The sequence below is a fragment of the Halichoeres trimaculatus genome, unplaced genomic scaffold, assembly GCF_033239565.1.
Source record: "Halichoeres trimaculatus isolate MK-OKI-2021-1 unplaced genomic scaffold, fHalTri1.1 fHalTri1_scaffold_1, whole genome shotgun sequence".
In the NCBI taxonomy this organism is placed as follows: Eukaryota; Metazoa; Chordata; class Actinopteri; order Labriformes; family Labridae; genus Halichoeres; species Halichoeres trimaculatus.
Genome location: NW_027437179.1, coordinates 29,042,855 through 29,069,036, shown reverse-complemented (window position 1 = coordinate 29,069,036; position 26,182 = coordinate 29,042,855). Strand labels below are relative to the sequence as shown.

Below are 26,182 nucleotides of genomic sequence, written 5' to 3'. Positions count from 1 at the left end.
AATCAGGTCATTGTATTCAGACCCCCCCAAATGGTTTGTGACTTGTTGGAGGGGCGGGCCTCAAACACCAAGTTCTTCTCATAGCTCTGACAGGCCTCTAGAGGACTGACCAATCAAAGAGAAAGGGGTATATGAAGCAGAGCACCTTAACCCTTTAACTTTCAATTACTTTAACCCTTTAACTTCACTTTTTCAGTGCAAGGGATATGAAGCCTATTTCATTTTTAAAGCGATAGCAGCCAAAACAAACTGTTTTAGACAGAGCCTGAAACACAGGTTTTCTCAATCACCAATGGGAAAAGGTAGGGATATTTTCAAGATGTATACCATGTAGAGCTACTACTGGGGTACCAAAACAAGAGACAGTTAACAGAACTTAAGACTGGTTTATAGTCTGCATGTAAACTATGTCAAACTGGCTTACACAAAGTGGCTAACATTAGCAGGGCTAGCCTGTTCCTGTTATGCATTACTCCAGTTTGCTCAAGTGATTAAATGTCAGTATAACTAGACTTGCCTGTGTAGAAGTTCATCTCCACTTTTGGGCCATCCCTCATCTGTGCTTGTTTACATACAGGTAGTAGAGGCCTTATAGCATTATGACAGTCAACATTTACCAGGGCCTCATTAGTGGTTACTCAATAGTTTAAACTAGATGTATGAAAATGTTAACAAAACCTTGAATTGACTTGTATAAATGAGGGTTATAACTGACAATGGTCTACCCGACTGAATGTACACACTCCTACTCTTCACTGAACAAGCTACAGCTCCACTTGGCAGCAACCAGTTTCTATGCTAAAGGTTGGATGTTCCCCAGTGGTTTACAAACCTCATGGGATTCATCTGAAACAAAGGCTGCTCAGAAATGTGTCTTTAGTTCAAGTCAGCATCAGCAGATCCAGCATAATTGCAGCATCATCAGAAGACACGTCTCTTCTGTTTTCCTGTATCAGTCCTGACACTTACACAAAGCACTTCTGCAAATTCTCCATAAATCTGCCCTTCCTGTCATCACAAGATGTCACAGCGTTTCACTGAAGATATTTCTTCACAGAGATCCTTAGTAGGAGTCTTTGTTTTGTTTCATCAGTCCCTTTTCTTAATATGCATGACAACAAATGATGAATAATAAAATCCTTTCTCGCTGGTCCAGCATTGTCACGCTAACACCTGTCTAATCATATGCCTGTTTGTCAGAAAATATTTTTCTCGCAGTCCCAAACTGTGAGGAACATTCAGTAACAAAAGACTGCTTTCTGGAATATCGATGCACCAGCTCAGTGAAAGTCACACCAGCACGTGAATTTGCTTTTTTCAGCTCCTTACAGAGCATTCAACAGCTTACTGCACCAAACTCTACCCCTGCAGCCTGCCTCTCCTGTGCTTTCCTCTTGGACTGGAGCCCATGGGCGGGAGAGCACACACACACACACACACACACACACACACACACACACACACACACACACACACACACACACACACACACACACACACACACACACACACACACACACACTGTATTCAAGAGAGCACACACACATAAACATGTGCACACAAACCCGTGTATAAGCACACACAGGAGGCATGTAGAGATACTGGCCTACAACAATCAGCCTCAGCATGAACACCCACACAGAAACACACAATTCTAACAACGTGGTAACACATGCAGCCTGGCACAGATGACTGTCACAACCTCTCAGCAACACGCATCACAACATGGGGAGAGCGGTTAAAGCGTGGCTTTAGGGCGCTGCAGGGCTGTGGTGTCTGCAACAGATGAAGCTGCAGCAGCGATAGCAGCAGGAGCGGGAGCGGGGCAGGTGAGGTGAAAGGGAACCAAACCTCCTCCTGTGGCAATGCGCATGTGTGTGTGGAATTTTTTGTGGCTAGTTTGAGGCGGTTCTTTAGAAATCCTACAGGATGGCCGAGTCTCTGGCAAGACTTCCAAAGGACAAAGCATGCATTAAACATGACAGAGGTTCAGATGGAGTGAAGGAGAGGAAAAGCGAAAGGATGGAAAAGAGGGAGGGAAAAATACATGGCAGTATGATAAGGTATGCAAAGAAGGTTTTCAATGCAGCAGAAGCAGCAGCCGTGCTGACAGCTCCAAGAGGTGGTTTTTCTACATGTGCTGCCTTCAGCCAGCCTGGCATTTGTTGCCCTGTAGGAACAGACAAGCACGATCATCCCGACTCTCACTGACAGAGCAAAGTGACAAGAGGCAGAAGGAGAGAGGGGTGAGAGATAGGAGGAGAGAAAGCGCCAGAGATGTCAAAGACATGTAGCCTCAGACCTATCGATGATGCTCTTCGAAACACCCACCTCAGTCTGCTGCTGATCCCTGATGCAGCGAGAACAACCGGGGAGTAAATGCAGAACACAGCAGCTGTGATGGAGAAGAAGGAGGAGGAGGAGCAGCGGCAGCAGCCAAAAAAAAAAAATCCAAGAGATAGAGCAGGAAAAACAGGGAGAGGAGGAAGGATTCAAGACTGGTGAATGTGAGACTCTGTGCGATCAGGATTATGCGCCTGAGTGAGGTGAGCGTGTGCGTCTGTGACATGAGAAAACACAGAGACAGAAAAGAAAAAAGTGACACGAGACACAGACAGAACAGGGACGGGGGGACAGGGAGAAAGAAAGGGAAGAGACGGAGAGAGGAGACAGAATAAATGTGGGAGCTTGGAGAGTCACTGAGCAGAGCTGATGCACAAGAGGAAACGCCCCTCCCTCTTTCCTCTCCACACACAAACACGCACACACACACAGAGGCACACACTCCGACCTGCTTTTGCACAGTCAGCATTTGAGTAAGCATGCATTCAGTGATTCAGAGTGAGCAGTAAATAGTGAAAGAGAAGGAGGGTGGGCCAGAGGCAAGGAAGCATGAAGTGTTCATTTGAAACTGGATGACAGGACACTCCTTTGTCGCACTGAGGGATTCCTGGTTTCCACGGAAATTTGCTCACTGCAGTTGCAGAGAGGCACAGCTCAGCAGGCTGGGTGCAGAAGCATTGTGTCATCAAGGTCTGTTCAAACACTGACAAACAAGGGGGGGCGCTAGTGAGCACCATATGGAATAGACGCGTTTCACCCAGGCTGCTCTCAAGTCCTAATTATTTCGGTCAAAAAGTTAATTTTCGGGAGTATTTGCCGACTTTTTTGTACAATTTCATACTCCTAAACGACTTAACATGACAAAGCCAAAAGCGGACCGCGGCAAGAGGACGGATAAAGTCCCGAATGACGATGAGCTGCCCTCGGAGCAGGACGAGCATGCCGCTGCAGCCACGGAGCCAAGAAACGAAACCCAAACGGTAAACGTGCTCTCTGCAATAGAGAATATGAGCAAAATGATGTCTGACCGGTTCGACATATTAGAAGCATCTCTTGCAACCACCCAAGCTTCTCTGTCGTCTCTCGGGAATCGTGTTAAAGAAATAGAGGAAGCCAGCTCTGAGTACGATCGCCGCCTTTCTACCTTGGAGCAGACATGCACCGAAGTGCGAGCAGAAAATACTGCACTCCGCCTGAAGGTGATAGACCTCGAGGCTCGCTCCAGGCGCCAAAACATCAAGATTATTGGTCTCCCGGAAAAGATTGAGAATGGTCGCCCCACGGAGTTTGTGACGGAGTTTATCCCTGAGCTTCTAGGTGCAGGTAACTTCACCAAACCACTTGAAGTTGATCGTGCTCACCGTGTGGGAAGAGTGGCCTCTGGTAAAGACGCGCGCCCGCGCGTAATGATCGCCCGGATCCATCACTTCCAGGTGAAGGAGAAGATACTGCAGCTGGCCCGTCAACAATTTCCTCTGCACCACAACGGCAAAGCAGTTCATATTTTTCCCGATTACCCGGCGGAGGTGATGAAGGAGCGACAAGCTTTTGATGGTGTCCGTAGGAAGATACGGGATGCTGGTGGAAGGTCAGGCTTCGTCTACCCGGCGAAGCTGCGTGTAACCCACGGGGACTTGGACAAGATGTTTTCGTCGCCGCGGGAAGCTGAGGCATTTGTGGAGACTTTGGTTTGAACATTGGCTATTCATCCACCTGACGGGACATTTTCTGGTACGTGACTTGCTCTATAAGGCATGGACATTTTCATGACCGTTACAGTTTGCTTTTTTGTTTATATTGCTTGAGAGGGAGCCCTGAGGTTTCAATATTAGCTTAGCTTTAGTTCAACAGTTCATATGGTCCGGCAACCTCCATGTGAGTATTTTGGGTCTATGCTCTCACTTTGTTTGGGAAAGTGGAGCGGGGGGAGGGGGGTAATGTTCTTAAGGTTCTGGTTTGCATTGTACTTTTCTGTATTTATTTTTCTTTGGGCTACATGTGTGTACATTAACACAACTGTACTTAGATATGCATCCTAGTTCATTCACACAAGGTGGCGGTGGCATTACTTTTACCAGCTGGAATATCCGGGGAATGGGACATGCAATCAAACGTGCCAAGGTGTTTTCTCATTTAAAGGCCCTCTCTGCTGACATAGTCTACTTGCAGGAAACACACATTAATTCTGCAAAAGAAAAAATATTAAGATGCTCTTGGGTTAACCAAGTTTTCCAGTCCACATTCTCCAGTAAGGCTCGTGGTGTGGCGATTCTAATAAGCAAAACTGTTCCATTTAGACATGTTTCCACTCTGAGTGATCCCAATGGCAGATATGTGTTGGTGACAGGCTACATTTATTCCTTCCATGTCACACTTTTGAATGTTTATGCCCCCAATTTTGATGACCCAACTTTTTTCAGGAAGATATTTGGTTTACTTTCCAACTCCTCAGACACGCATATTATAATTGGTGGCGACTTTAATTGTGTGCTTGATAATTTTCTGGACAGGTCAGCAAGTACTTCTCAATTGCCTGCATCCTCCATGATGATAAAGAATTTAATGTCTTCTATGAATCTAGTAGACATCTGGAGACTGCAGTATCCCACAAAAAGAGATTATTCATTTTTTTCACCAAGACATAAGTCATTTTCAAGGATAGATTATTTTATACTAGATTCTAGTTTGATATCTAGTGTGATCTCTGTAAAGTACCACAATATTTTAATCTCAGATCATTCTCCAATCTCCCTGGTCCTCGACTTAAATCATAAAAAACAACAGTATAACTGGCGCTTTAATACATCTCTGCTCTCAGATGCATCATTTGACCAGTTTATGACTGCTAAAATTTCTGAGTTTTTGGAAACTAATGACAACTCTGAGGTTAGTGACTCTACCTTGTGGGAAACTTTTAAGGTAGTGATCAGAGGGCATATAATTTCATTTGAAACTGCAAAAAGAAGGGAAAACCGTAAGCGGTTATTAGAGATAGAGGGTCAGTTATCACAGTTGGAGACAACCTATAGGTCGTCCTCAAATTCTTTAATTCTACAGAATATTCTAAAGTTAAAGTATGAATATAACAACATTTTATCTGACCAAGTGAGGGATCAACTGTTTAAATTAAGACAAAAACATTTTGAACTAGGGGATAAGCCACAAAAAATATTGTCCCGGCAGCTAAGAGGTTTACAGGCTAGTAGAGCCATCCATAAAATTAGATCCAAATCTGGGGAAATGGTTGTTGACCCTGAAGGCATTAATGATTGTTTTAAGGAATACTATCAGCAATTATATATGTCAAAAGCCAATGGGGATGCATCAAGCTGGCTTGGATGTCTAGATCTGCCTAAGCTGGGTAAGGTTGCACAGGACGCCATAGACTCAGACATTACCATCCAGGAAATTTTAGATTCTATAAAATCATTTCCTAGTGGTAAGACTGCAGGTCCGGATGGTTTCAGCATTGAATTTTATAAAAAATACTCTGAGAAGATTGCCCCCCTTCTGCTGAGGATGTTTACACACTCATTTGAAGCAAATACATTTCCAAACAGTCTATATGAGGCCAATATCACATTAATTCAAAAAGAGGGAAGAGATGGGACAGAACCTTCATCTTTTCGACCTATTTCTTTGTTAAACTCTGATTTGAAGATTTTTACAAAGCTATTAGCAAATAGGTTAAACAATCATATAACTTCCATCATCCATGCTGATCAAACAGGTTTCGTCCCTCACAGGTACTCATTTTTTAATGTTAGGAGGCTAATGAACATAATGTATCATAAATATGAGAAATGCCATAAGGTTGCCGCCCTGTGCTTGGATGCAGAGAAGGCGTTTGACCAGTTGGAATGGGGGTATATGTTAAAAACGCTTGAGGCATTTGGATTTGGTACTAGATTTGTTTCATGGATACAACTAATATATTCCCAACCATCCTCCTCCATTCTTACCAATAGAGAAAAATCAAACTCATTTTCTATACACCGTGGGACAAGACAGGGGTGTCCCCTAAGCCCCCTCTTATTTGCGATCGCGATAGAGCCTCTTGCCATCAGTATTAGACAGCACTCTCTCATTAAGCCTATCCAGCTGGGAAATGTGGATCATTACCTTTCTTTGTATGCAGATGATGTTGTAGTTTTCCTGTCACAGCCTGAGCAGTCAATCCCGGCTTTACTTGATCTCATAAAATCATTCGGTGAGGTATCTGGATATACAATTAACTGGCAAAAGAGTGAATTTCTGTCCTTTGGTGCTGAACTTGAACCAGAATTCTTACAAAATCTTCCCTTCAAAATAACTGATAAATTGAAGTACCTTGGAGTGGTCTTACCAAGAGACCCAAAATTAATATTTAAATTTAACTTCCTGGTAGGGGTTGAGAAATTAAAAAGAGACATTGATAAATGGCGAACCCTCCCTCTCTCTATGATGGGTCGCATAAATGCTATCAAAATGGTCTCCCTTCCAAGATTTTTGTACCTTTTTCAGAATCTGCCCATTTTTCTAACAAGATCATTTTTCAAATCATTAGATACAATAATAATGCCTTTTATTTGGGGTTTTAAAGCTCACCGAATATCAAAAAAACATTTACAGAAGTCAAGAGAAAGAGGTGGGTTGGGATTGCCATGCTTTTTGCATTATTACTGGGCAGCAAATCTAAGAGCGCTTGTTTTCTGGCAGGAAGGTTATGGGAGAGAAGTTTCAGTAAACACCCCGGCGTGGGTTGCCATTGAAAAGAACGATGTTGAAAATAGTTCACTTCCAGCTCTTCTTTTTTCATCCTCTAAATTGTCTGCAACAACAAAAGTTAACAATCAAATAATTTTGAATTGTCTGAAAATATGGCAGCAAATTAAGACGAGCTCCAAACTGCCAGACACCTCTATACAGACGCCAGTTTGTCAAAACCATGCATTTCTCCCATCCTTTACAGATTCTGCTTTTAACACTTGGAGACTAAAAGGTATACTCACTTTAAAAGATCTCTACATTGAGAAACAGTTTGCCTCATTTATTCAGCTTAAAAACAAGTACTCTCTTTCTTCCACACATTTTTTTCGATATTTACAAATAAGGAACTATGTGCGTCAGTGTGTGCCTAATTATGAGTCTCTTCCGAAAGAAGAAAGGATTCACAAGCTATTGCTGAACCCACCTAATTCAAGAAATTTAGTCTCAGACTTTGTGAAGGTGTTTTCTGAACAAGTAAATTCTGCCACGCTCCACCTGAAGAGTGCCTGGGAAGAGGATCTGGGTATACAGATTGATGATGATGTATGGGAGGAGAGCCTTTGCAGAATACGATCATGCTCTATTAATGCTAGGCACCAGCTAATTCAATTTAAAGTAATACATAGGCTTCATTATTCTAAATCTAAACTGCATAGGTTTTTTCCCACAATCTCTTCTTTATGTGATCGCTGTAAGTCTGCTGAGGGCTCTCTTTCCCACCTTTTTTGGACATGTCCAAGGCTTCATATCTTTTGGTGTGAAATATTCAACTGGTTTTCTGGAATGTATGGTTGTGTGTTCAAACCAGACCCTGAGACGGCATTATTTGGGTATTCTTCATCTCTGTCTAATCAAAGTCTCTCTGTGCAGTGCACAATCATGTATGGTATGGTAATTGCTAAAAAAGTGATATTAAATCTCTGGAAATCTGACACTGTGCCCCTGTTTAAGACCTGGTTAACTGAGCTCACATCAGTACTGCACATGGAGAAAATAAGATATTGTTTGATGGGCAATCTTGCAAAGTATTTTAGCATTTGGCAGCCCTTTATTGATTATCTTGCTCGATTTGACACAATGTCTAGAAAGTAATGTATCTGAATGCCTACCGTTCACCTTTTGAAACACCTGTAGAAATACTGAAGTAGTGATGCACTATAACAAAAAATCTAAGCCCTGTTTTGTATGTGTATTTCCTTTTTTATGTGTATATATACTCATGTATATGTGATATTATGTATGTATGTATGTATGTGTTTGTATATATGTGTATATATATATTTATATTTGTATTTTTTATTTTATTTTTTATTTTTTTATATTTTCGTGTTTGTTTAAGCATTGAAAACTCAATAAAAATATGTTAAAAAAAAAAAAAAAAAAAAAAAAAAAAAACACTGACAAACAACTGAAAACCCTGTCCCACACCTCTTGACAGACACCATCAAGTATCTGCACTGCTGTCAAGCTCTAGTAAGCAGCTCACTGTGTGCTGAAGCGTCTTTGACCACGCAATAAAATCTCCAACAGGTGCAGATAGTTCTCTGGCATCTTCACCTTCATGCAGAGAGAGCTAAGTGGAAGGATTAATTCTCCACATTAATCAATATGTACTGTATACATAGTATAACCTACAAAGGGAATCCAATACACCATCTGTGAGCTGCTTGTTTTACCGCCCTGAAAGCGTCAAGATTTGAGACGCCAATCAAACCCTTTAATCAAATATTTTAAAAAGTGCTTTAACGTCTGTGAAACTGACCCCACTTCGCTGATAGTATTAGCAAGTAATGCCAGTGCAAATCAATAAGCAATGAAACTGCAGCTCTCAAAATGCAGGGATGGGATTTTCACTCTAGGTTATTGATGTTTAAAAAGCATTTATGAAACCCACGGCCCAACTCCGCTCAAGAGAAAAAGACTGAGCAGCGAGAGCAAGGGAATTAAAGAGCGTGTGAAGTAGGTGGACAGGTGAAGAAATTTTCAAAAGTTCTTCTGCACCGGGACAGTGGGACCTTTCTCTCCTTTCCTCCACAGCCTTCAGTAAAACTTCTGCCACATGAGCATCACCTTAAGTCTCATACATCTTGCAGAACCACATCATCTTACACACCAGCCCCTGGTGTCATACTTTCTTCTTCCTCTGTTTTAATTAGCAATTAGAAAGCAGCTATCAGAACTGAGGTGAATTTGAATTGAAAATGTTTCTTTTGAACATGTAAAAGAAAATAAAAATAATCTACAGACGAATAGAAAGTCAGAACATGAAAAACTCTGCAATTTTGCAAACAGTGCAAACAGTGCAAAAAATAATATTAATAAAACAAAAAAACTGAATCACCAATTTCAACTTCTTTCTCATTTCTAAAAAGGGCAAAAGAAGGAAAGTTATTGTACTGGCCGGCTATGCTAGCTGACCTGAATGATAGCAGAAAAAGGCTGATGATGAGATCTATTCAAATGAGGTTTTTTGTGCAGGTCACGCTCACTGTCCCGTAGCTGAACAGGTGGCCAAGCAGGTAGTCTGGCTCAGGTTTGTGGAACCTAAGCAGAAAAAAAATGCTCAATTCCTGTCATACATATGTTCCTCACCAGTCCGAGCCAAGGCATTAGTGTGACACTGTGCAGCTTTACATACAAAGACGAGAAACGTGAAACACAGCGCATGATTTCTAACATTTCAGAAATATCATGTATATCACGTGTGACATAACACAATACTTGATGTGATCATAAACATGGTGGTCTGTGAACACTTTTTTAGCAATAGTTGTGTGACTTATGAGTACGTCTACCTATAGGTGAGTATTGGCAAGAACCTCATGATATGATATGCATCACGATTCTTGAGTCACGATACGATAATATCGCAATATATCACAACATAGTGATATATTGCGATATTCTACCCTGTTAACTTTTTGATTGAAAAAATCTCTATGTTTTATTGTGTTTGAAAGAATGAAAGTCAAATGCAATGTTTTATACATAAACTTCACTTGAAAACGTAAAGTGTGCCAAGTTTGTCACTTAAACTACTGTGACAAACTAATGTTGCAAAAAAAAAAAAATACTGGTTGAAAGACATGGTCAGTTGGTGAAACTGATAAATGTCACTCTGTGTAACCAATGTTACTCATAAAATATCTAATATTGAGCAAAACATGACTACGATTATAATTTTATCAGTCTAGTACACTGTAAAAATTAAACTTAAAACGATTTTCAAACTAACCCAAGAATAGAGAGAAAACATCCATGTTTACTACTTCAAAACCCACATCATCAAGTTTAGGAATAAAATATTTTAAATATATATTCAGATTACATTTATAATTGAATAAAATAGTTTTGATTTTATCAAAAATATCAATATTAGCAGTTAAGATATCAATGTTTTATCACAGGTCAAAGTATTATGATATATTGCTGTATCATTATTTTTTCACAACTCTACGTCTACCTTCAGAAAAGAACATTTTCAATTCTACCTCTTTCCCGTTGTGTCTGGATTAGCTCTTTTGATTTTCATTTCTGTTTGAGGCTAACCCTCTTTGTGTTTATGTGTGTGCATGTGTGTGTGAGTGTGTTAAAGGCTGCTAGAGGGGACAGCTACAGCTCCACTGTTGCGCACCACTGTCTCTGGCCTTTCTCTCTGATCCCTGGCCAGGTCACGGCATCTCCAACTTGTGCCAGACTATGGCCTCAATGCTCACTCTTCTCCAACCATGACACCGAGCATGGTGGAGTATCTGCCAGGCGGTCTGATGGGAGGGGGCACGAGAGATCAACACCCACAATGGCAATCAGAACTGCACCTCCCGGGGGGTTTCTAAGAGCCGGGGCCTCATTTTAAAGCTTCCTTACAGACAAAAACAGGCTTAAAAGTAGAGTTCGCCACTTGACACACAAAAGTTGTGATTTATAAAAATAAACTTCAGGGTAGAATGTGCACACTCGTAAGTCAGCTTTGACCTTCGTGCATGAGATTTTGGAGATGGTGGAAACTGGCAGCACAGATGGTGAGGTAAACATCAAACTTTACCAACAGATCCACATCATCATAATCATTCAAACCAATGTTTTAAAGTTATTATCATGCTTGCTTTGAGTTGTCTCCAATAAGTCATTTTCACTATGACAATATATAAACATGAAAAAAAATAAAACAAAAGTCCACCACAAACACATTTCTTCAGCACCCTCTAGCCTTCATTATCCCAGACAGACCTCACAGGACTGGACACTAATGTAATCACTGATGTAGAGTTAAAAATGAGACTAACACAGAAACCACTGAGCCTTCAGTTTTCATTAATATCTTTCAATATGTGCATTTATCATTGAGGGTTGTTTTTAGTATTAATAAAGATTCACCAAGACACACAGGGCACACAGAGACACAGTTTGCATCCTCTATATTCAGCACATCTTCTTAAGCTGCACGTATTTATTCTGTAAATAATTCAAGTATGGAGATTAAGTCGGGGGATGTCTGACATGATCATTAGGCCTAAATATATCCTCATAACTCGTCACAGAGCAGAGCTCCTCCACAAAAATGTGGCCAATAATCTTAAGTTTTTGTTGGTTGATCAAACCTTCAATGAAGTATGAGGGAGGGAGATTACTGACTGACATGTCCACTCTGAAAATATATGAAGAAGTCAGTGTGGGTCCTGTAAACATGTAAACACTGCAGATATACTCTGTGTGATGGAGAACAATGGATGCTTTGGCTCGTAGGACAGGATGAGTGCAGTAGCGATGTAGTGTCATTCTCTGGTTTTTGTCAAGTTTGCAGTAAACCATGGACGTAGCATTCGAACGTCACCCGTCTGTTCTTAAAACCGTGAAATGGAGCCAATCCGCTGACTAGGCATGGGTACCAAATTAGGTACTTTTATAGGTACCAACCGAATTCTGTCAAAAGTACCGGGTATCGATTCATGTAAAACCAAAAGGTACCATGTTTAGGTACCTAAATGCATCCTTGTGACTGTGAAGGAGTGGAAGAGTAGGTGATTTTCCATGCTGGACATGAACACAGCATTGCAAGGTTATTGAAGAATAAATTTGTTAAATTGATTTTTTTTTATATTTCATTGTTAAACAAATTTATATTTTTTACCACATAAACACAAAAAAGTACCAAAACTTGGTACCGTTGAGTACCGGAACCGATTGCCAGGTACCGGGCATCAGTACCGTATCGTTTCAAATGTGAAAGGTACCCATCCCTACCGCTGACACAGCCACATTTGCTATGACGCCAGCTGTGAGGTTTTTCAAGCAGCTACAGGACGCCCGTCAGTCACGTGACCTGAGCTGTGCCTCTGACTGGGCAATCAAAAGATCCTAATGACTTTGAAGTTAAAAAAAAAAAAAAAAACTTACTGTACAGTGTGTGCCGATAGTGGTGTCAGCATTTTAGACCCAAGCTGTTTTTTGAACAAGGCTGTAAATATGCTTTTTAAAGCCGTAAAAGTCTGTTTTTTATGGCTGGGTGTGTACGTGACTTCCGGTCTTTCAGAAGCTAGCCTCAAGCTGATTCTCGATGAACAGCAACTTTTAGCATTCCTGCATCAGCTTCATTTTTACTAACTGGATGTTGCCCCTTGCTTCATTCTCAAACTTTTGTGTCAAAAAGTTAAGTTTCCTCATCTAAACTTTTGGTGTTTGCCATGATCCAGGGATGGGTACCTAATATCTTATTGTTTGTATGCATTTTCATTCACTAGTTGCTTTGCATTGACCATTTATGGTTGATTATGGGCGTGCCAGGGGCAGAATTCTCGACTTCTCCACGTACACACTTTTCCAAGTGGATCCTGATTTATCATAGCATGCAGGTGTGTGTGCAAATGGAATGCAAATCCAAAACCACTTCAAGCTCACGCCATTTTCTGAGGTTCAGGCGCACATACATTCGACGCACTTGTTTATAAATTAGCCCCCAGAAGGCTAACCTTGTGCGAATCTTTTCAGTCTGCTTTAACATTACTACGTGTGAAGTTTTTAACTGCTGCCTTTCTGTGAACGAATAACCTGATAACACACATTAAATCTATTCTAGGGACAACAATAAAACACATTCTGAAATCTCTTCAGCTTTGTCAGATGGATGCATAGGAAAAAAAATTCTTCTCCTGTGATTATGCCAGGTGCTTGAATGTCTTTCCTCCTCAATAACACTTGAATACTGAAATAAGAAATCAGGTCATTAATCTAACTCATGTGGGGAACTCCAACATTCAGAAACATTAATCTGTCACTTCCACGGTTATCATTCTTCAAGGTCAGTGTGTGTGTGTTAAAGGATAATTAGCACCAAAGATCCTGATAATCTGCAGGATCTTAATTAAGGTAACATCTCCAATTCCGACAAGAGTAATGGGAATTGCGCTCTCCAGAGTCACCTGCTCTTTTTTTGGTATGACAACAAATTTTGGGGGGCTGAAGGTGTAACATCCAACATTTCAAACCAGGTAAAAAGTATTAATGGTCATCACTAATGTAGATTAAGATATGTTTTTTTAATTTATTTTACTGGAATTTCATGTGTCCAGTTTAAACCATAGACTTTTTAATATATAGATGAGGTGTCTGTGACGTCACCCATCTGTTTCTAATACATTGTTTTGTAGTCCATTGTTCATAAGGCCATATTGGTAACACCAAACTAACACCTGGCTTTATTTAAAGTTCGGATGAGGTAAAGAAGCGGCCCTTCAGCCTGTCAGTCAAGTCAGTCATACTTTTAAATTAGCAAAATTTGTAAGTTTATTAACTTATGAGTCGTGAAAAGCTTGTACCCCTGTACAGCATGTGCTGAAGAAGAAATGAGCTCTTCAGACCCAAACCGTTTTTTGGAACCAGGTTGAAAATGATGAGTCATGATTTTAAAAGCATTGAATATTCATTATTTTATCAAAAAACACATTTTTATTATGAATATTAATAAAAACTACTTATTTTCAACCGTTTACTTGTTGCTGGTTGTAACCATGGACTGTAAAAAAAATGGACGTCCTCTTGCTCGGCTCGAAGTGAGGTCTCTACCAAAACTGCTCCCCCTGGTGGCTGGCTGCAGTATAGGTTAAAAAATCCAGCTTTCCAGCCATTCCAGATGGGCTGTGGTCAAACTTTAAAAAATTATTACACTTTGTAGAAATGTTTCTCACGTCCGATTGTTGTGGTGATTTGAAGATATTATTTGGCTGTCTTGTATCCAAGTCCTCTTTTTTTCTGAAAAGTTTTGTTTTCATTAGTTATACAAGGTTAAAAACGAGGCTTTATGTAACATTTAACAATGATTGGCAGCTGCCTTTCTCGTGTATTTTTTTCGGGGATTGTAAAATATGTCAGGAGGGAGAGTCAGGAAGTGATTAGCCCCTCGAAAGAAATAATATAAAAAATAATTATTATTTTTGTCACCAAGCTCCACTCAGATTCTCCCAGAATCCCTCATTGTCTCTACTGCGCAGACTCTGGCTCCAAACTGCTACAATGGTGGCGCCTGTGACTGGGGTATTTTGGCTTCAAAACCGTACAATGATAAATGGCGGAGCCACGCTGTCCACTCAATATACAGTCTATGGTTGTAATACAGCATTTCTGCCAGATGGTGGCTGTTGTGCCTCCTAAAGCTGTTTGCTAGTGGCACTACATAACAAGAGAAGAAGTGTGTCAAATACAGGTTTAGTGCTGCAAGATCCAAGCATGTTTGTACAATGTAAACAAACAGCACGCAGCTACATGAAAGACAATTTAGATGCCAGCTATGTGAGCCAGTTAATGCTACCGCCACACAAACTGACCGTTAACATGATGTGATTCCTGAGGAGTGTTGACTTTTACTGTCTGCACCTGCAGCACACACAACAGAGTGCTCTGTGAGTTGCTGTTGTCTCTATTTCAGCTTTCAATCCTGGCAACCACTGCAACAAGCATTAAAGCCTGGATCTATGGAGCTCATACTTAAACCATCCCTTTACACAACATTTTAAACACAGTTCCTTTCTCTCCAATTTTAAGCTGACTCTGAGGTCCTCTGGGTATTACTGAGGAGAAAGCCATTAGGCCTTTAAAACTACAGCCTGTGCACATTCTCTCTGGGATTACAACAAAGAGCAACAGAGTCAGTGACAGTACAAATTTACCAGGGAAACATTTTTTCTGTAACTTAACTAGAGCTGAAACGATTCCTCGAATGATTTGAGGTACTCGATTACAAAAATTACTCGAGTAATTTTCTCCGCCTCGAGGAATCGTTTAATTTTAAAAAAGATCAAAGAGTGGTATTTCAAATACAGCTGAGGCCATATTAAGAGAGTTTTCAAACCCCTCAAGCTACCTCTTATACAAAATAGCAACTAGCAACAAATCTAGCTTCTTTTCTGGAGTGTGGAGACTAATGGGTCATTCTACGAAACGGGTGCCATTTGGGGCCGCAACATTTGATGAGATGTACAAGGCACAAAAAATGTGTCAAAGTGTTTTTACAGATTTTGGAGCTACCGAAGCAAGTGCTTTTATTGACATGCCGTATCAGAAAATTCTATTTCTTCAAGAGAAAACTTTTCATTTGAAAAATAAGTGCTCTTTAACTAAACAAAAATGTATTTTATCCAATTACTCAATTAATCGATGGGATTTTCAGTAGAATACTCAAATACTAAAATATTCGATAGCTGCAGCCCTAAACTTAACATACAACACAAAAAGTCAAAGATTACACTTTCAACTTTTTACCTGGTGCAGTGGTGTCCTAAACTGATAACCTAGGTTAAAGATGTACTTCAAGTTTTGGATTACTTCTGATGCATAATCAGATGATTCTCAGGGAGCCTTAAACCACATATACCCATGATTACTCCTGCAACAACACATCATTAGAAGGGTAAAGCTAATCTGTCTGATGACGGTCTAAACCCAGCTCACGTTCCCCATCAGTGGGTCAACATCCAGCGCTTGGTGAATTCTGCTTCACAGTGACAGGAAGAGCAGATATCAGAGAATCAAAAAGTGACGTCGTCATGAACAGTTGTCTTTGTGGTAACTTTTCTGACATTTCCTGTTTAAAACCCCAGTCTGAAGGATTGTGTGGCCCTGCTGTATTCATACTAAAAATCAAAATCAAGTGATCTCTTGCTTTTCTGCTCCATGGGCGGTTTCTGCCTTTGGTTAAGTGGGCTTCAGCTGGGAATGGGTTCAGAGTTGAGTCCAAAATCCACAAGCTTACATAAATGAGCCAGAAATTGTCAGTCCATTTAGACTTACAGTTTGGAGACCAGATGGTTCTCAAGGGCGCAATCGAACCCATCAAGGGCCCTTCATTTACCTATCTGAGATAACCTTTTGGTAGTCAGCATCAGGACTGTTCAAAAAATCTCTACATCTCAGGCAGATACCTCTCTAAGCCCTACTGAAGCTCAGATGTATTCAACTGGGGCTTTATTTATGAAAACAGTACAGATATACAGCAAAAACCATTAAACCATCACTTCACTATAAAACTCAAAGCTGCCAGTTCCCACCAGATATGAATACAGCAATAAGTGATGGTGAGTCATAAACAGGATGGGACAGAAGCAAATATTTGCTTCATTTCCAAAAGCACAATAAGTGAGGACCCAGAGAGGATTTCTTTCTCCTGAAAACACAGAGCATGAATGATGTGATTGTGAATTTTTACAGGACTGTAGAATACTCAGAAACTGTCCAAAGGACACGTAGCAAACAAACACAGCTTTCCCACACAGACAAATGAGGAGTGAGGTAATACTTTATATGCTTTTGTTTAGAGTTGGCCTTTAATCTATTATATCACACCTGCTTTCTATCTTAAATGTGTTTTTATTAGTGATGGACTGTTGTTGAGTATGTATTGCTGAAATGCTAGTACATTTGTTTGTATCAATTGTGTTGTATTTCTTTTTTTTACATCTTCCTGCCCAGGGACCAGTGACCACAGGTGAAAATTAGGGATGCACGATATTGGATTTTTGCCGATATCCGATATATCGAAACTCCTTTTGGCCGATACCGATAATCACAAGATTGTTTGTTTTGTTCACTGTAAAGAAAGCTAAGTCTATCCTGTACTGGAATTTATATGTTACTCTAATTGTGACGGTCTTATTTGTTTAAGAAACACACTTAAAACAAAAAAAAAAACATTTGATTTTACCATAAATAAGAAATGTATTATTTTTTGTTCAAACTTAAGACATTCAGTATTGAAATACAGAAAAATAACTTCTTTAGATCACATGAACTTTAAATGTACAATGTATTTTTAAACATAACCAAGTTGCATTTGATTATTTTAGAGCTACTGTAACAACCTGGTGACAGACACAGAGCTCTGCAGTGCAAATCAATGAAGTGCTACATTTTATTTAAGGAGCTTTTTTTTCAGATGGAAAATAATAATAATCCTAACTGAATAGCACCTTATCGGCTGTGCCTATTGGCAGAAATTTTCATATCTGCCGATACCGATAAACATGTTTTTAAGCTTTTATCAGCCGATACCGATATTGTGCCGATAATATTGTGCATTCCTAGTGAAAATTAGCTTTATGGCCAGCTCTGCCTCGACAGTTTTCTTTGTTTTGCACAGTCCCTGTTACATAAATTAATGAAAATATATAAAACATATGTAGGTGTATTAGATTAAGAGCTTGCATGTTTGTCCCTGAATGGCCCAGAGGTCGAAGAGAATATGATTTTGTTCTATAATGTGCCTATGGGTACATTTAATGACTTTAAAAGAGGAAACTATTCAAAGTTTGAAGTCAGAGTTCATATAAAATAACTTTTTCCATTAAAGTAGAAGCTTTGACCTATAATGGCTCCAATTTGTACCATCACTAAGCGCTGTAATTCAGATTCCACATGACGTGCCAGAAATCGACATCCCTCTCCATCCATTGCTGATGACACAGAAAATGTTGATGTTTGATGGAATCCCAATTGCTCTGCAAATGTCTTTTACCTTTTCAAATCTATCTGCCAAAGCAACTCAGGCGAGCAAATTCAGACTCGGCTGTCTGCGGGCCGATGCAAGAGGGGGGATCTAATCAGGAGATGCAAAGTGCAGCACTCTAATTGCATCATTAGCTAAACCAATGACTCAGTCACAGTGACTTCAGCCTCCCCCCCTCCCCCCACCACTCCCTCCTCTGCCCCATCCAGAAATAGGGAGTCGAGCCTCAAGCTCTTTACTGTACAGCTGCTCAAGCAGAATAATTCTAACATGTTATGTGCAACAGCGCAAAATGTTAACGTTCCAGAAATATCCATCTGAAAAGCATAGCATTAATGAGACCATGCTACATGCTGTCATCAGGACAGTCTTTCAGCACAGATGTGTTCTTCCAGGGAATGGCAAACACTGGTTTTACTCTGAAACAGAAATAAAGCATATAGGCTCTGGCGCAGCATGCAATGATGTTGCCTGAACATGACAGCCATAGCCCCATCGAAAAACGCTAAGGACTGTCATAGGGCAAACAACTACCCCTAACTGTTTCTCAGTGTACCCACAGGTAACAGTCATACACGGGCAGACACACACTCATGTTTTTGATGATTTGGATTTTGATGTGATGTGATTTAAACAGTAAACACTGCTCTCTTGATGCACAGTAATGGGAGCACAGTAGTCTTTTTTTTTGGCTTACTTCTGCTTGGTTTTACAAGTGGTGCCACTTGAGTTGCCTTCCTCTTTGAGTGACCCCTGACTTGCTGTGGTACTGCTGCATGCTTTGCTGACAGTGACTAAGAGGCGGTTTCTCAGATGCAGCCTACCAGAAAAAAAAGTAGTTTGCATTTCCTGTCTCTTCACAGTGAAGGGGGTGAATGTAACACATATGGGGGCTTCCGGTTTTGATTGCTCAAAACGAAAATGAGACTTATGTCAGTTAGGATGAAGCTACTTCTTAGATCTATAAGAAACACCAATGTGTCATGGGTAAGTTATTTAGACAAGGACATCCATACCACCATGACCTTTGCTTTATGAGTATTACATCTGCTAGGCCTAATTTTCAGCAAGGCATGCACAAGAAATTTTATCTTGATAAATGTTCACATATGATAATGCCTTTTCTATCGATGTCTCAGACTGATGGATGTATTAACCCGACCTCTGCCGCACTGCATTAGCTAGAGTGCAGCACCATCGTTTGACTGCGCCTGCTGCTGAGGATGGAGAGCTTCTGGAACTGACGTCTCTTCATTTCGGTTCACATCTGCAGAACCTCCTCTCACTGTTTGAATACGGTGTCTCTCTGAAACCCTGCTGTGTACTGAATAGTGAACACAAGTGAACGTTACCTCAGGCTACATCTGCCAATTTGAGTCGCTTATATCAACCCATTAAGGCATAAATTGGAGCGAACTTGACATCATTCAGCACACTTACCAAGCTAATATCGGCTAATAAAATGAGTCTTGGTTACAAACACCTACTCTTTTAATGATGTAACACCTGCCCGATTTGCTGCAGTCCACGGTTATAGTGTCATGTCAATTTTGATTCCGTTACCAGCTCGTTACCGTGATTAACGGTTCCGCCAACGTTAAAGAGCTGACATACTAACATTTTACCGTTGTCGAATCCGTTTTAGCAAAATCTTATCGCACATATTAAGTGCAGCCCACCCACACAACACTTCCAGTAACAGAAAAAGCACAATTTTCTCTTACCGTTGGTGAAATCCCTCTCTCCCTTTTAGGCTGTGTGAAGAGCTTCTGGATTTTTGTTGCTCTGACACAACTACCACGCGCTGCCACAAAGCCCCGCCCATTGGCTGCAGAGAAGCTGCCATTCGTTAGTTGGGCTACAACTGCAGCCAGCCAGAGGCTTCTTATTGGCTAGAACAGCTGCCAATCTATTTGGATTCTGCTTCCCGCGTTCTTAGCACAGATCACAATACATTACATTATGCAGCCTATATTTAGGCGTCAACAACCGCTGCAGGCATGTGGAAACAAGTCACAGTGACCTCGGGTATTAATACACCAGTGAAGCAAGACACAGTGAGTTTCATCACAATTATGTTTAATGTGGAACAATTAAAATGTTGAAATAATGAGAAAGCAGTTTGTGAGAAAACATGACAGAGAAATCAATTCCACTTCATTTTTAAAGCAGTGCAGTGATTATCCGGATTGCATTTCAGTATGTAATGATTAAAGGGTTGACGTTAACTGCCAGCTAAGGGAGACAACAAGTAGACAATAACCTGTCTGAACAGAATCCTCCCTCAAAGGAATGATTTGTCACAGGTGACTTTTTGGTAGCTAATCCAATACTTCACTGGATTGGCTGCATCAGTAGTTGCAAACTAATAAAGCAGGCAGTGCTGCTAGAACAATGTTTGTGAACTTGGCTACAGTCAGTCTTTTAACATGAGAGGAGCCTTGACTTGAGCTGCAACTTCAGCCCCCATAAGTTCCTCTACAATCGTCAGGGCAAACTCAAAACTGGTTCCTGGCCCACGGCTGGTGATGTAATGCCCGTCCTTCTGTACTCGAGCCTCTGAATATTTATAGTGGTCTAAAAAAAAAAAGGGACAAAGCAATACCATAAGGATAATCACAATGTAAGCGGTTCAAGCTTTAGACTGAATCCCTAATGATTGGACATGAGAGTGTTAAACAGGCACTTACACAAAGAGTATCTATCACTTTTTCAAGTGACCCAGTTTCTAGTATGTTCTGTCATATTCTAGCATCCGCTTTAACCTGAGTGGTGTGCTTGCCTCTACTGCATAGTGACATGATTTTTTGGAGGCAAGCTAGGGCTAGTACAGCACCATCTGCTGTCCATTACAAATAGTGACAGTTCTTAGTGTTCTGAGCAAGAGATCACTACCTATGCATTACAAATCATGCTACACACTTTAATTTCTATAATTTGTTTTTAGTACGTTTGTTTTACCTCCAGCCATCATCTTCTCCTTCATACCAGGATGTGTTGTGACTGTGCTGCCGTACCCAATGCCATGTGCAAGCAAAGCAGTGGGACCTGCAGAAGGGCAAAGCTCTTTAAGATTCATTTAACAGATTCATCTTACAAACTGACATGATAAACTTCTTTTGTAACGGCATCAGTGCATGTGTTTATATCTATGCACTTAAAAAAAGAGATTGAGTCCAGGGTGAAAAGGGTAAAAAAAAAAAAATACTGCATCCTTGAATCACTTCCCTCAAGCTAAATACAAAACGTGAAATTCAAACAGCCGATGAAAACCCAGAAAAGCTGCTTGTATCAGGACCTGCAGTTAGCACAATCCATTAAAGACAGAAGTACACAATATTTGATGACAACACAATGTCCTGAAGGTGTTCCATTGTTTCTAAGAATACACACATGCTGTATACAGTTTCAGCCTCTGTCCAGAGACTCTGCACCATCTCGAAAACAGAGAAAAAAGGAGAGGCTGAAGACATTGACTGCTGCTGCATTAACTTTGGCAGTGTCCTAGCACTGCAGTGAGCTCATCCAAAAACTGTTAATAAATAGAAAGATATTGATTATGCTCCTTGGCTGCCTTCCCATGCAGTCTAAAGATTACACTGTCCCCTGGCAGAACAGCAGACTGCCCGGTAGTGCCAAGCTACTCCTGTTACAGCTTGTCCCCAGCCAGAGGACGCCGGTCTGAGACAGATCTTTTGAAAATCAGAATCAGACAGGAAGGTAGACAAAGAGAGAGGCGATGAAAACAATATTTTTTACGAGAAAATAACTCCCCCTTACTTTTTTTTCTACTATTTAGTGGTTTTGATTTTACAAGTATTCAACAAAATTTTGCTCTAAAAGAGAACTGTTTCAATTTCAATCTCGCCCTTCTGAAGACAACTTTTTTCCTTGTCGAAACAATCTAATCCTTGTTGGAACAGAATAATAAGTCTTGCAGCTAGCAGGTTCATTAAACTGTACATCCCCGTGAGGATTCTGTTCATTTTCTAGGACACCCTTCAATCTACTTTGCTGCATCAGTCCCTGTCCTCATTCAAACTGTCCTTCCAGTGTCCTTTCTCTGCATACGATGCATATGGAGGCTGTCAAATAAAATGTCAGTGCTTGTAGGATCATCCAGGGACAGATTTTAATCAATCCTTCACCCTTTTATTACAAATGTCAAAGAGGGGTCACATATGGCCATAAGTACAAATATTAAGAAATACAAGCTGTTGGCGCGTGAAGCATGTCACTGTTTACAGTGTGTATTTTAATGTGTGGTAACAATGTGTGACAAGCTCATTGTTGGCAGTTCTAACTAATTCAAAATTAGAGTTATGCACTGCTGTGTGTGTACAAAAACTGCACAAATTTTACATTTCAGATCTTTTTGTGCTTAATGCAAGCACTTGAAAATCTCTTTCATGCATTTCATAAAGTAAGCAAACAAATACACTTTACTCTGAACTCTGGGTCATGATCAAATCTCAGGACGTGGTATATTTTTAACTTGAACCTGGAGAAAGGTTTGCTGTTATAGACTGCTTCTGTGTAATTATGACTTTGGGGTTTTTGGTTTTCTTTTGCAAAAGGTACCTGCACAGATGGCTGCAATCAGACCCTTTCTGCCATCTTGATCTTTTAGCACCTCCTTCACAGCAGGAGACTGAAAGAGAGCAAAGAAACCAGATGCACAGTGAGTCATTTGCAGTCTATGTGATTGCACAGTGTGCCAACTATGGTTTAATTATTGAAAATTACCAGTGATAACATGAAATATATCCCCTAACACTGTTGCAATACAAAAGCAGATTTCTTTAGACAAAAACAAAATCTTGTGGATACCATCTTTTAGATGAGTTTGATGAGGAGAGAACAGAAACGTGTGTATTTTGAAGAACACTAGATGAAGTTGTTGGGCAGAAACAAATCTCAGCACTGAAAGTGAATGGTGACTTAACATCTTTGAGTAATTTTATTATTGTGTCTGTCCGCTTTCTACACCAACTTATCTTGTGCAGAGCTATCAAGAGGCTTTACCTTATCCCAGCACGCACCAGGCAAGAGCCAGCCATGTTCTAAAAATATTTACATAGAGAAAAATAGCTTCAAATCATATCTGCTCCAAACTAAGTAGGCAGCTAACCGCAATTCTATGTAACCAAGCACAGACGGTGGCATACACTGTGTTATAATACAGTTATTTATGGTAATATTATTATGTAACTTTAACAACTGTGAAATATATTTTTCTTTAAATGAAAAAATGATAAGAAGTTAAAAATATCAGTTAATAGTTGCATCTTTCATATACACTGTTGGGTTGCTTGGAAAAAAGACTTGTCAATCAAGCTGTAAAACAGGCTTTACTGAAAAGATGCAACATACCATTATTATGCGTGATTTTGATAGGTTTTTTCGTGAACATGATTTTTCTTGTGTGTGTTTACGTTTCATAATTTGTTTTTAATGACAGGATCCAGATTGAAAGCAGGAGACATTTCAACATACAAATCAGAATTTGAGTCAACATCTGATGATGGTTTGTGGGCAGATGCTCTTGGTGCCTGCCAATCAAGTCTACACAAATCATGTTTATTAGGTTGACCATGAGTACTCTTTTGCTCAGACATGTCCTCCTTTTTGTTTGAAAATGATGTCTGGGAGGATTTTATAAAATTCAATTAAATGTTCTGTTTTGCTCAGCTTGTTTTACAAGCCATTAATATTTATAATAAAGCGCTGCACTGGGCCACTGGCATTATTCCAATGTTCCTACCTGTCAAAATGTTGCATGCAGCATGCAAAAGACCCAGGTCACTCCTTCTCTCAGATCAAAATAAAAAAACAAGCTCTGACTGTCTGCTCCCTTTTTCTTTTATTTTAAACCTTTATTTATAATTTTACATTAGACCAAATGAAGCAAGAATGGATGACCTCTATTTTTTGGTTAAAAAACCCCCACTAAAGCATACCTCAGTTTTTCTTTTTTTTTACTTTTTACTGCAGCTGGGCATTGTTTTTTATATTTTTGCAACAGAGAAATATATTTCTGAGCAATTGATTTCCTCTCTTTTCTTTTTATTTAAGCATGTTTTGAGGCATTATTTATGTTTACATTTCAGAAAAACTGAAAAGACTGACACTGACTTATGTGTTAAAAAAAATCTAAATCTAAATGACTGTCCTGAAAAAATAAGCTAATTCACATTCACAGTTATCTTTGATTATTGTTATTTATAAAATAACAGAGATCTGGCCGAGAAATGTCAAAAAAATCCCTGGACTACTTACCTTCAACAGGGTACCCTACTCTTAAGCTGTTAGAAAAACATTATGTCTCGACAGTCAGGCTTAGTAAAGTGAGGCTAACGTGGAGCGATTCTGGTCCATGGTTTAGCACCTTATAAGGTTTGAACACATACAGTGTTTCATATGCAGTTTGACTTTGTTTCTTACCTCTGCTAGATTCTGGGCCCCAGGCATTCCTCCTGGAAGAAGAACTACATCATATGGGCCCTAGGAAACAAACCATGATGTGTTAAAAGTGGCCACAAGGTTTGACATTACAGGATATAACCCTGCATATTTTGAATACTGAAGATTAATATTTCAAAATATTTAACACATGTTTCTAATGTGCTTTAGGGAGTCTCTTTTGAATGTGAAGACAGTCTGTGGTTGGTACACAGATGCTATGGCCGACCTGTTTGCTGGCTTCCTCCAGGCTTGCATCAGGACAAATGACGACGTTCCTGCTGCACTGGACTGGATCTTTGCCTGTCAGCCCTGCGAGCGTCACTGAAATCTAAGGTTTGCAAAAGGGACAACATGAGCATGATTTCACGCAGCACCCCGTCAGTGTCTGCCTAATGGAGACCTTTAATTTGAAAGCTGTCAAATGGCGGAGAAGTGGCGTTGAACTTTGACATTTCGCTCAGGTCCTGCCTGCCTGCACCTGAACTCGTTTTTAAAAGGTTGAGAGAGCGCGTCATAACAGAAACCACAAAGGCATGGTAACCAAATAGCTTATGGTATGCAAAATTCAGAATTATGAATGGCTTTGAAGAGATAAAATGGTTGTATTTCGCTCCTATGCTCAGTTTGTTTAGCAAGGTTAGCTGACAGGACTCTTATAAACATTAGTTGCTTCCTAATGCAAAACTCCATTATATCTTCAATTTTATTATATCTGTTTTCTAAAAAGGTCTAAAACATGACAGTGTAAAAGATAGCGTTAATACGTGCATACAATTTATCTATTTACTGGCTAGCTAACTGCTAACATAACAAGTCAATGAGGCTACAGATGAATTACAGACCCCGGCTCTGCGCATGACGTCCACGGGAATAACAGTTTCCATCTCCTCTGCACCTTTAGACAGGATTACTAAAGCCCGCTTTCCTGCCATGGTTAGTTTAGCTCTGGCACTGGAAAGTGCAAAGACGCTAACTTCGGTGCAACTTCCAGCAGAGCTGTGCAGGCGCTGTAATATGCGTTTGACAGGAAAAGGGTTGCCAGACTCCGTCGTCCTATCCCCCTTCCAAAAACGGCCAGCCTGAAAACGTCACCCCCGCACGCCATATAACAAAAACATTAACAAAAACGAAAATGAGCTTTATTTATACAGCACTTTTCAACACAGGGTAACAAAGTGCTCAGAGGACGATTTTAAAACTTTTAAAATACCAGAGGAAAAAAAAAAAAAAGTCTAACAACCCCCAGACAAAAGGGAAAAAAAACCCAAATATTTTAGAAAAATAAAAATATTTTAAAATATTATAGCTATTAAAACAACAACAGATTGTACATCCTACCAGTGATACTGCTTGAGAATAATCAATTTATAAACTAATAGATATCTTAAAAAAATAAAATAAATAAAAGCAATAAAAAATTTCAGATTTAAAACCTTAAATGCCAACCACAGGCATCAATATTTCATATTTTTATAATTATGACATGATCACACAAAAAGGTTTCCCAATCTGTGAAAGTTAGGGAAAATCTTGCATCTTGATGACAGTTACCATTTTTTTCCACTAGATGGTAGCATAACCAAATATTCTGTCAGGCAAGCTTGAGAAATGAGTGGACATTGAACTTCATGT

General features: G+C 40.0%; 2 protein-coding genes across 3 annotated transcripts in view; both read right to left on the bottom strand.

The window, feature by feature from the left end:
• The window catches only part of kcnab2a (potassium voltage-gated channel subfamily A regulatory beta subunit 2a), a 105,842-nt gene extending 85,922 nt beyond the window's left edge, over positions 1-19,920 (bottom strand). The window contains exon 1 of one of the 2 annotated variants that reach the window (XM_074667831.1): positions 19,810-19,920. The gene's annotated coding sequence lies outside the window, so the exon portion shown is untranslated. Of the gene's footprint in view, positions 1-2,331; positions 2,697-19,809 lie in introns of those variants that run through there. The other variant, XM_074667837.1, reaches the window with a different exon arrangement.
• A 236-nt stretch (positions 19,921-20,156) lies between these two features.
• Positions 20,157-25,619, bottom strand: park7 (parkinson protein 7). Its single transcript, XM_074673012.1, has 6 exons — positions 25,393-25,619; positions 24,777-24,878; positions 24,530-24,589; positions 22,667-22,736; positions 21,047-21,133; positions 20,157-20,662 (listed from the first exon to the last, which is right to left on the bottom strand). The coding sequence occupies exons 1-6, from the start codon at positions 25,480-25,482 to the stop codon at positions 20,502-20,504; spliced, it is 570 nt and encodes a 189-aa protein (XP_074529113.1). The 5' UTR covers positions 25,483-25,619; the 3' UTR covers positions 20,157-20,501.
• Between the last annotated feature and the right edge of the window lie 563 nt (positions 25,620-26,182).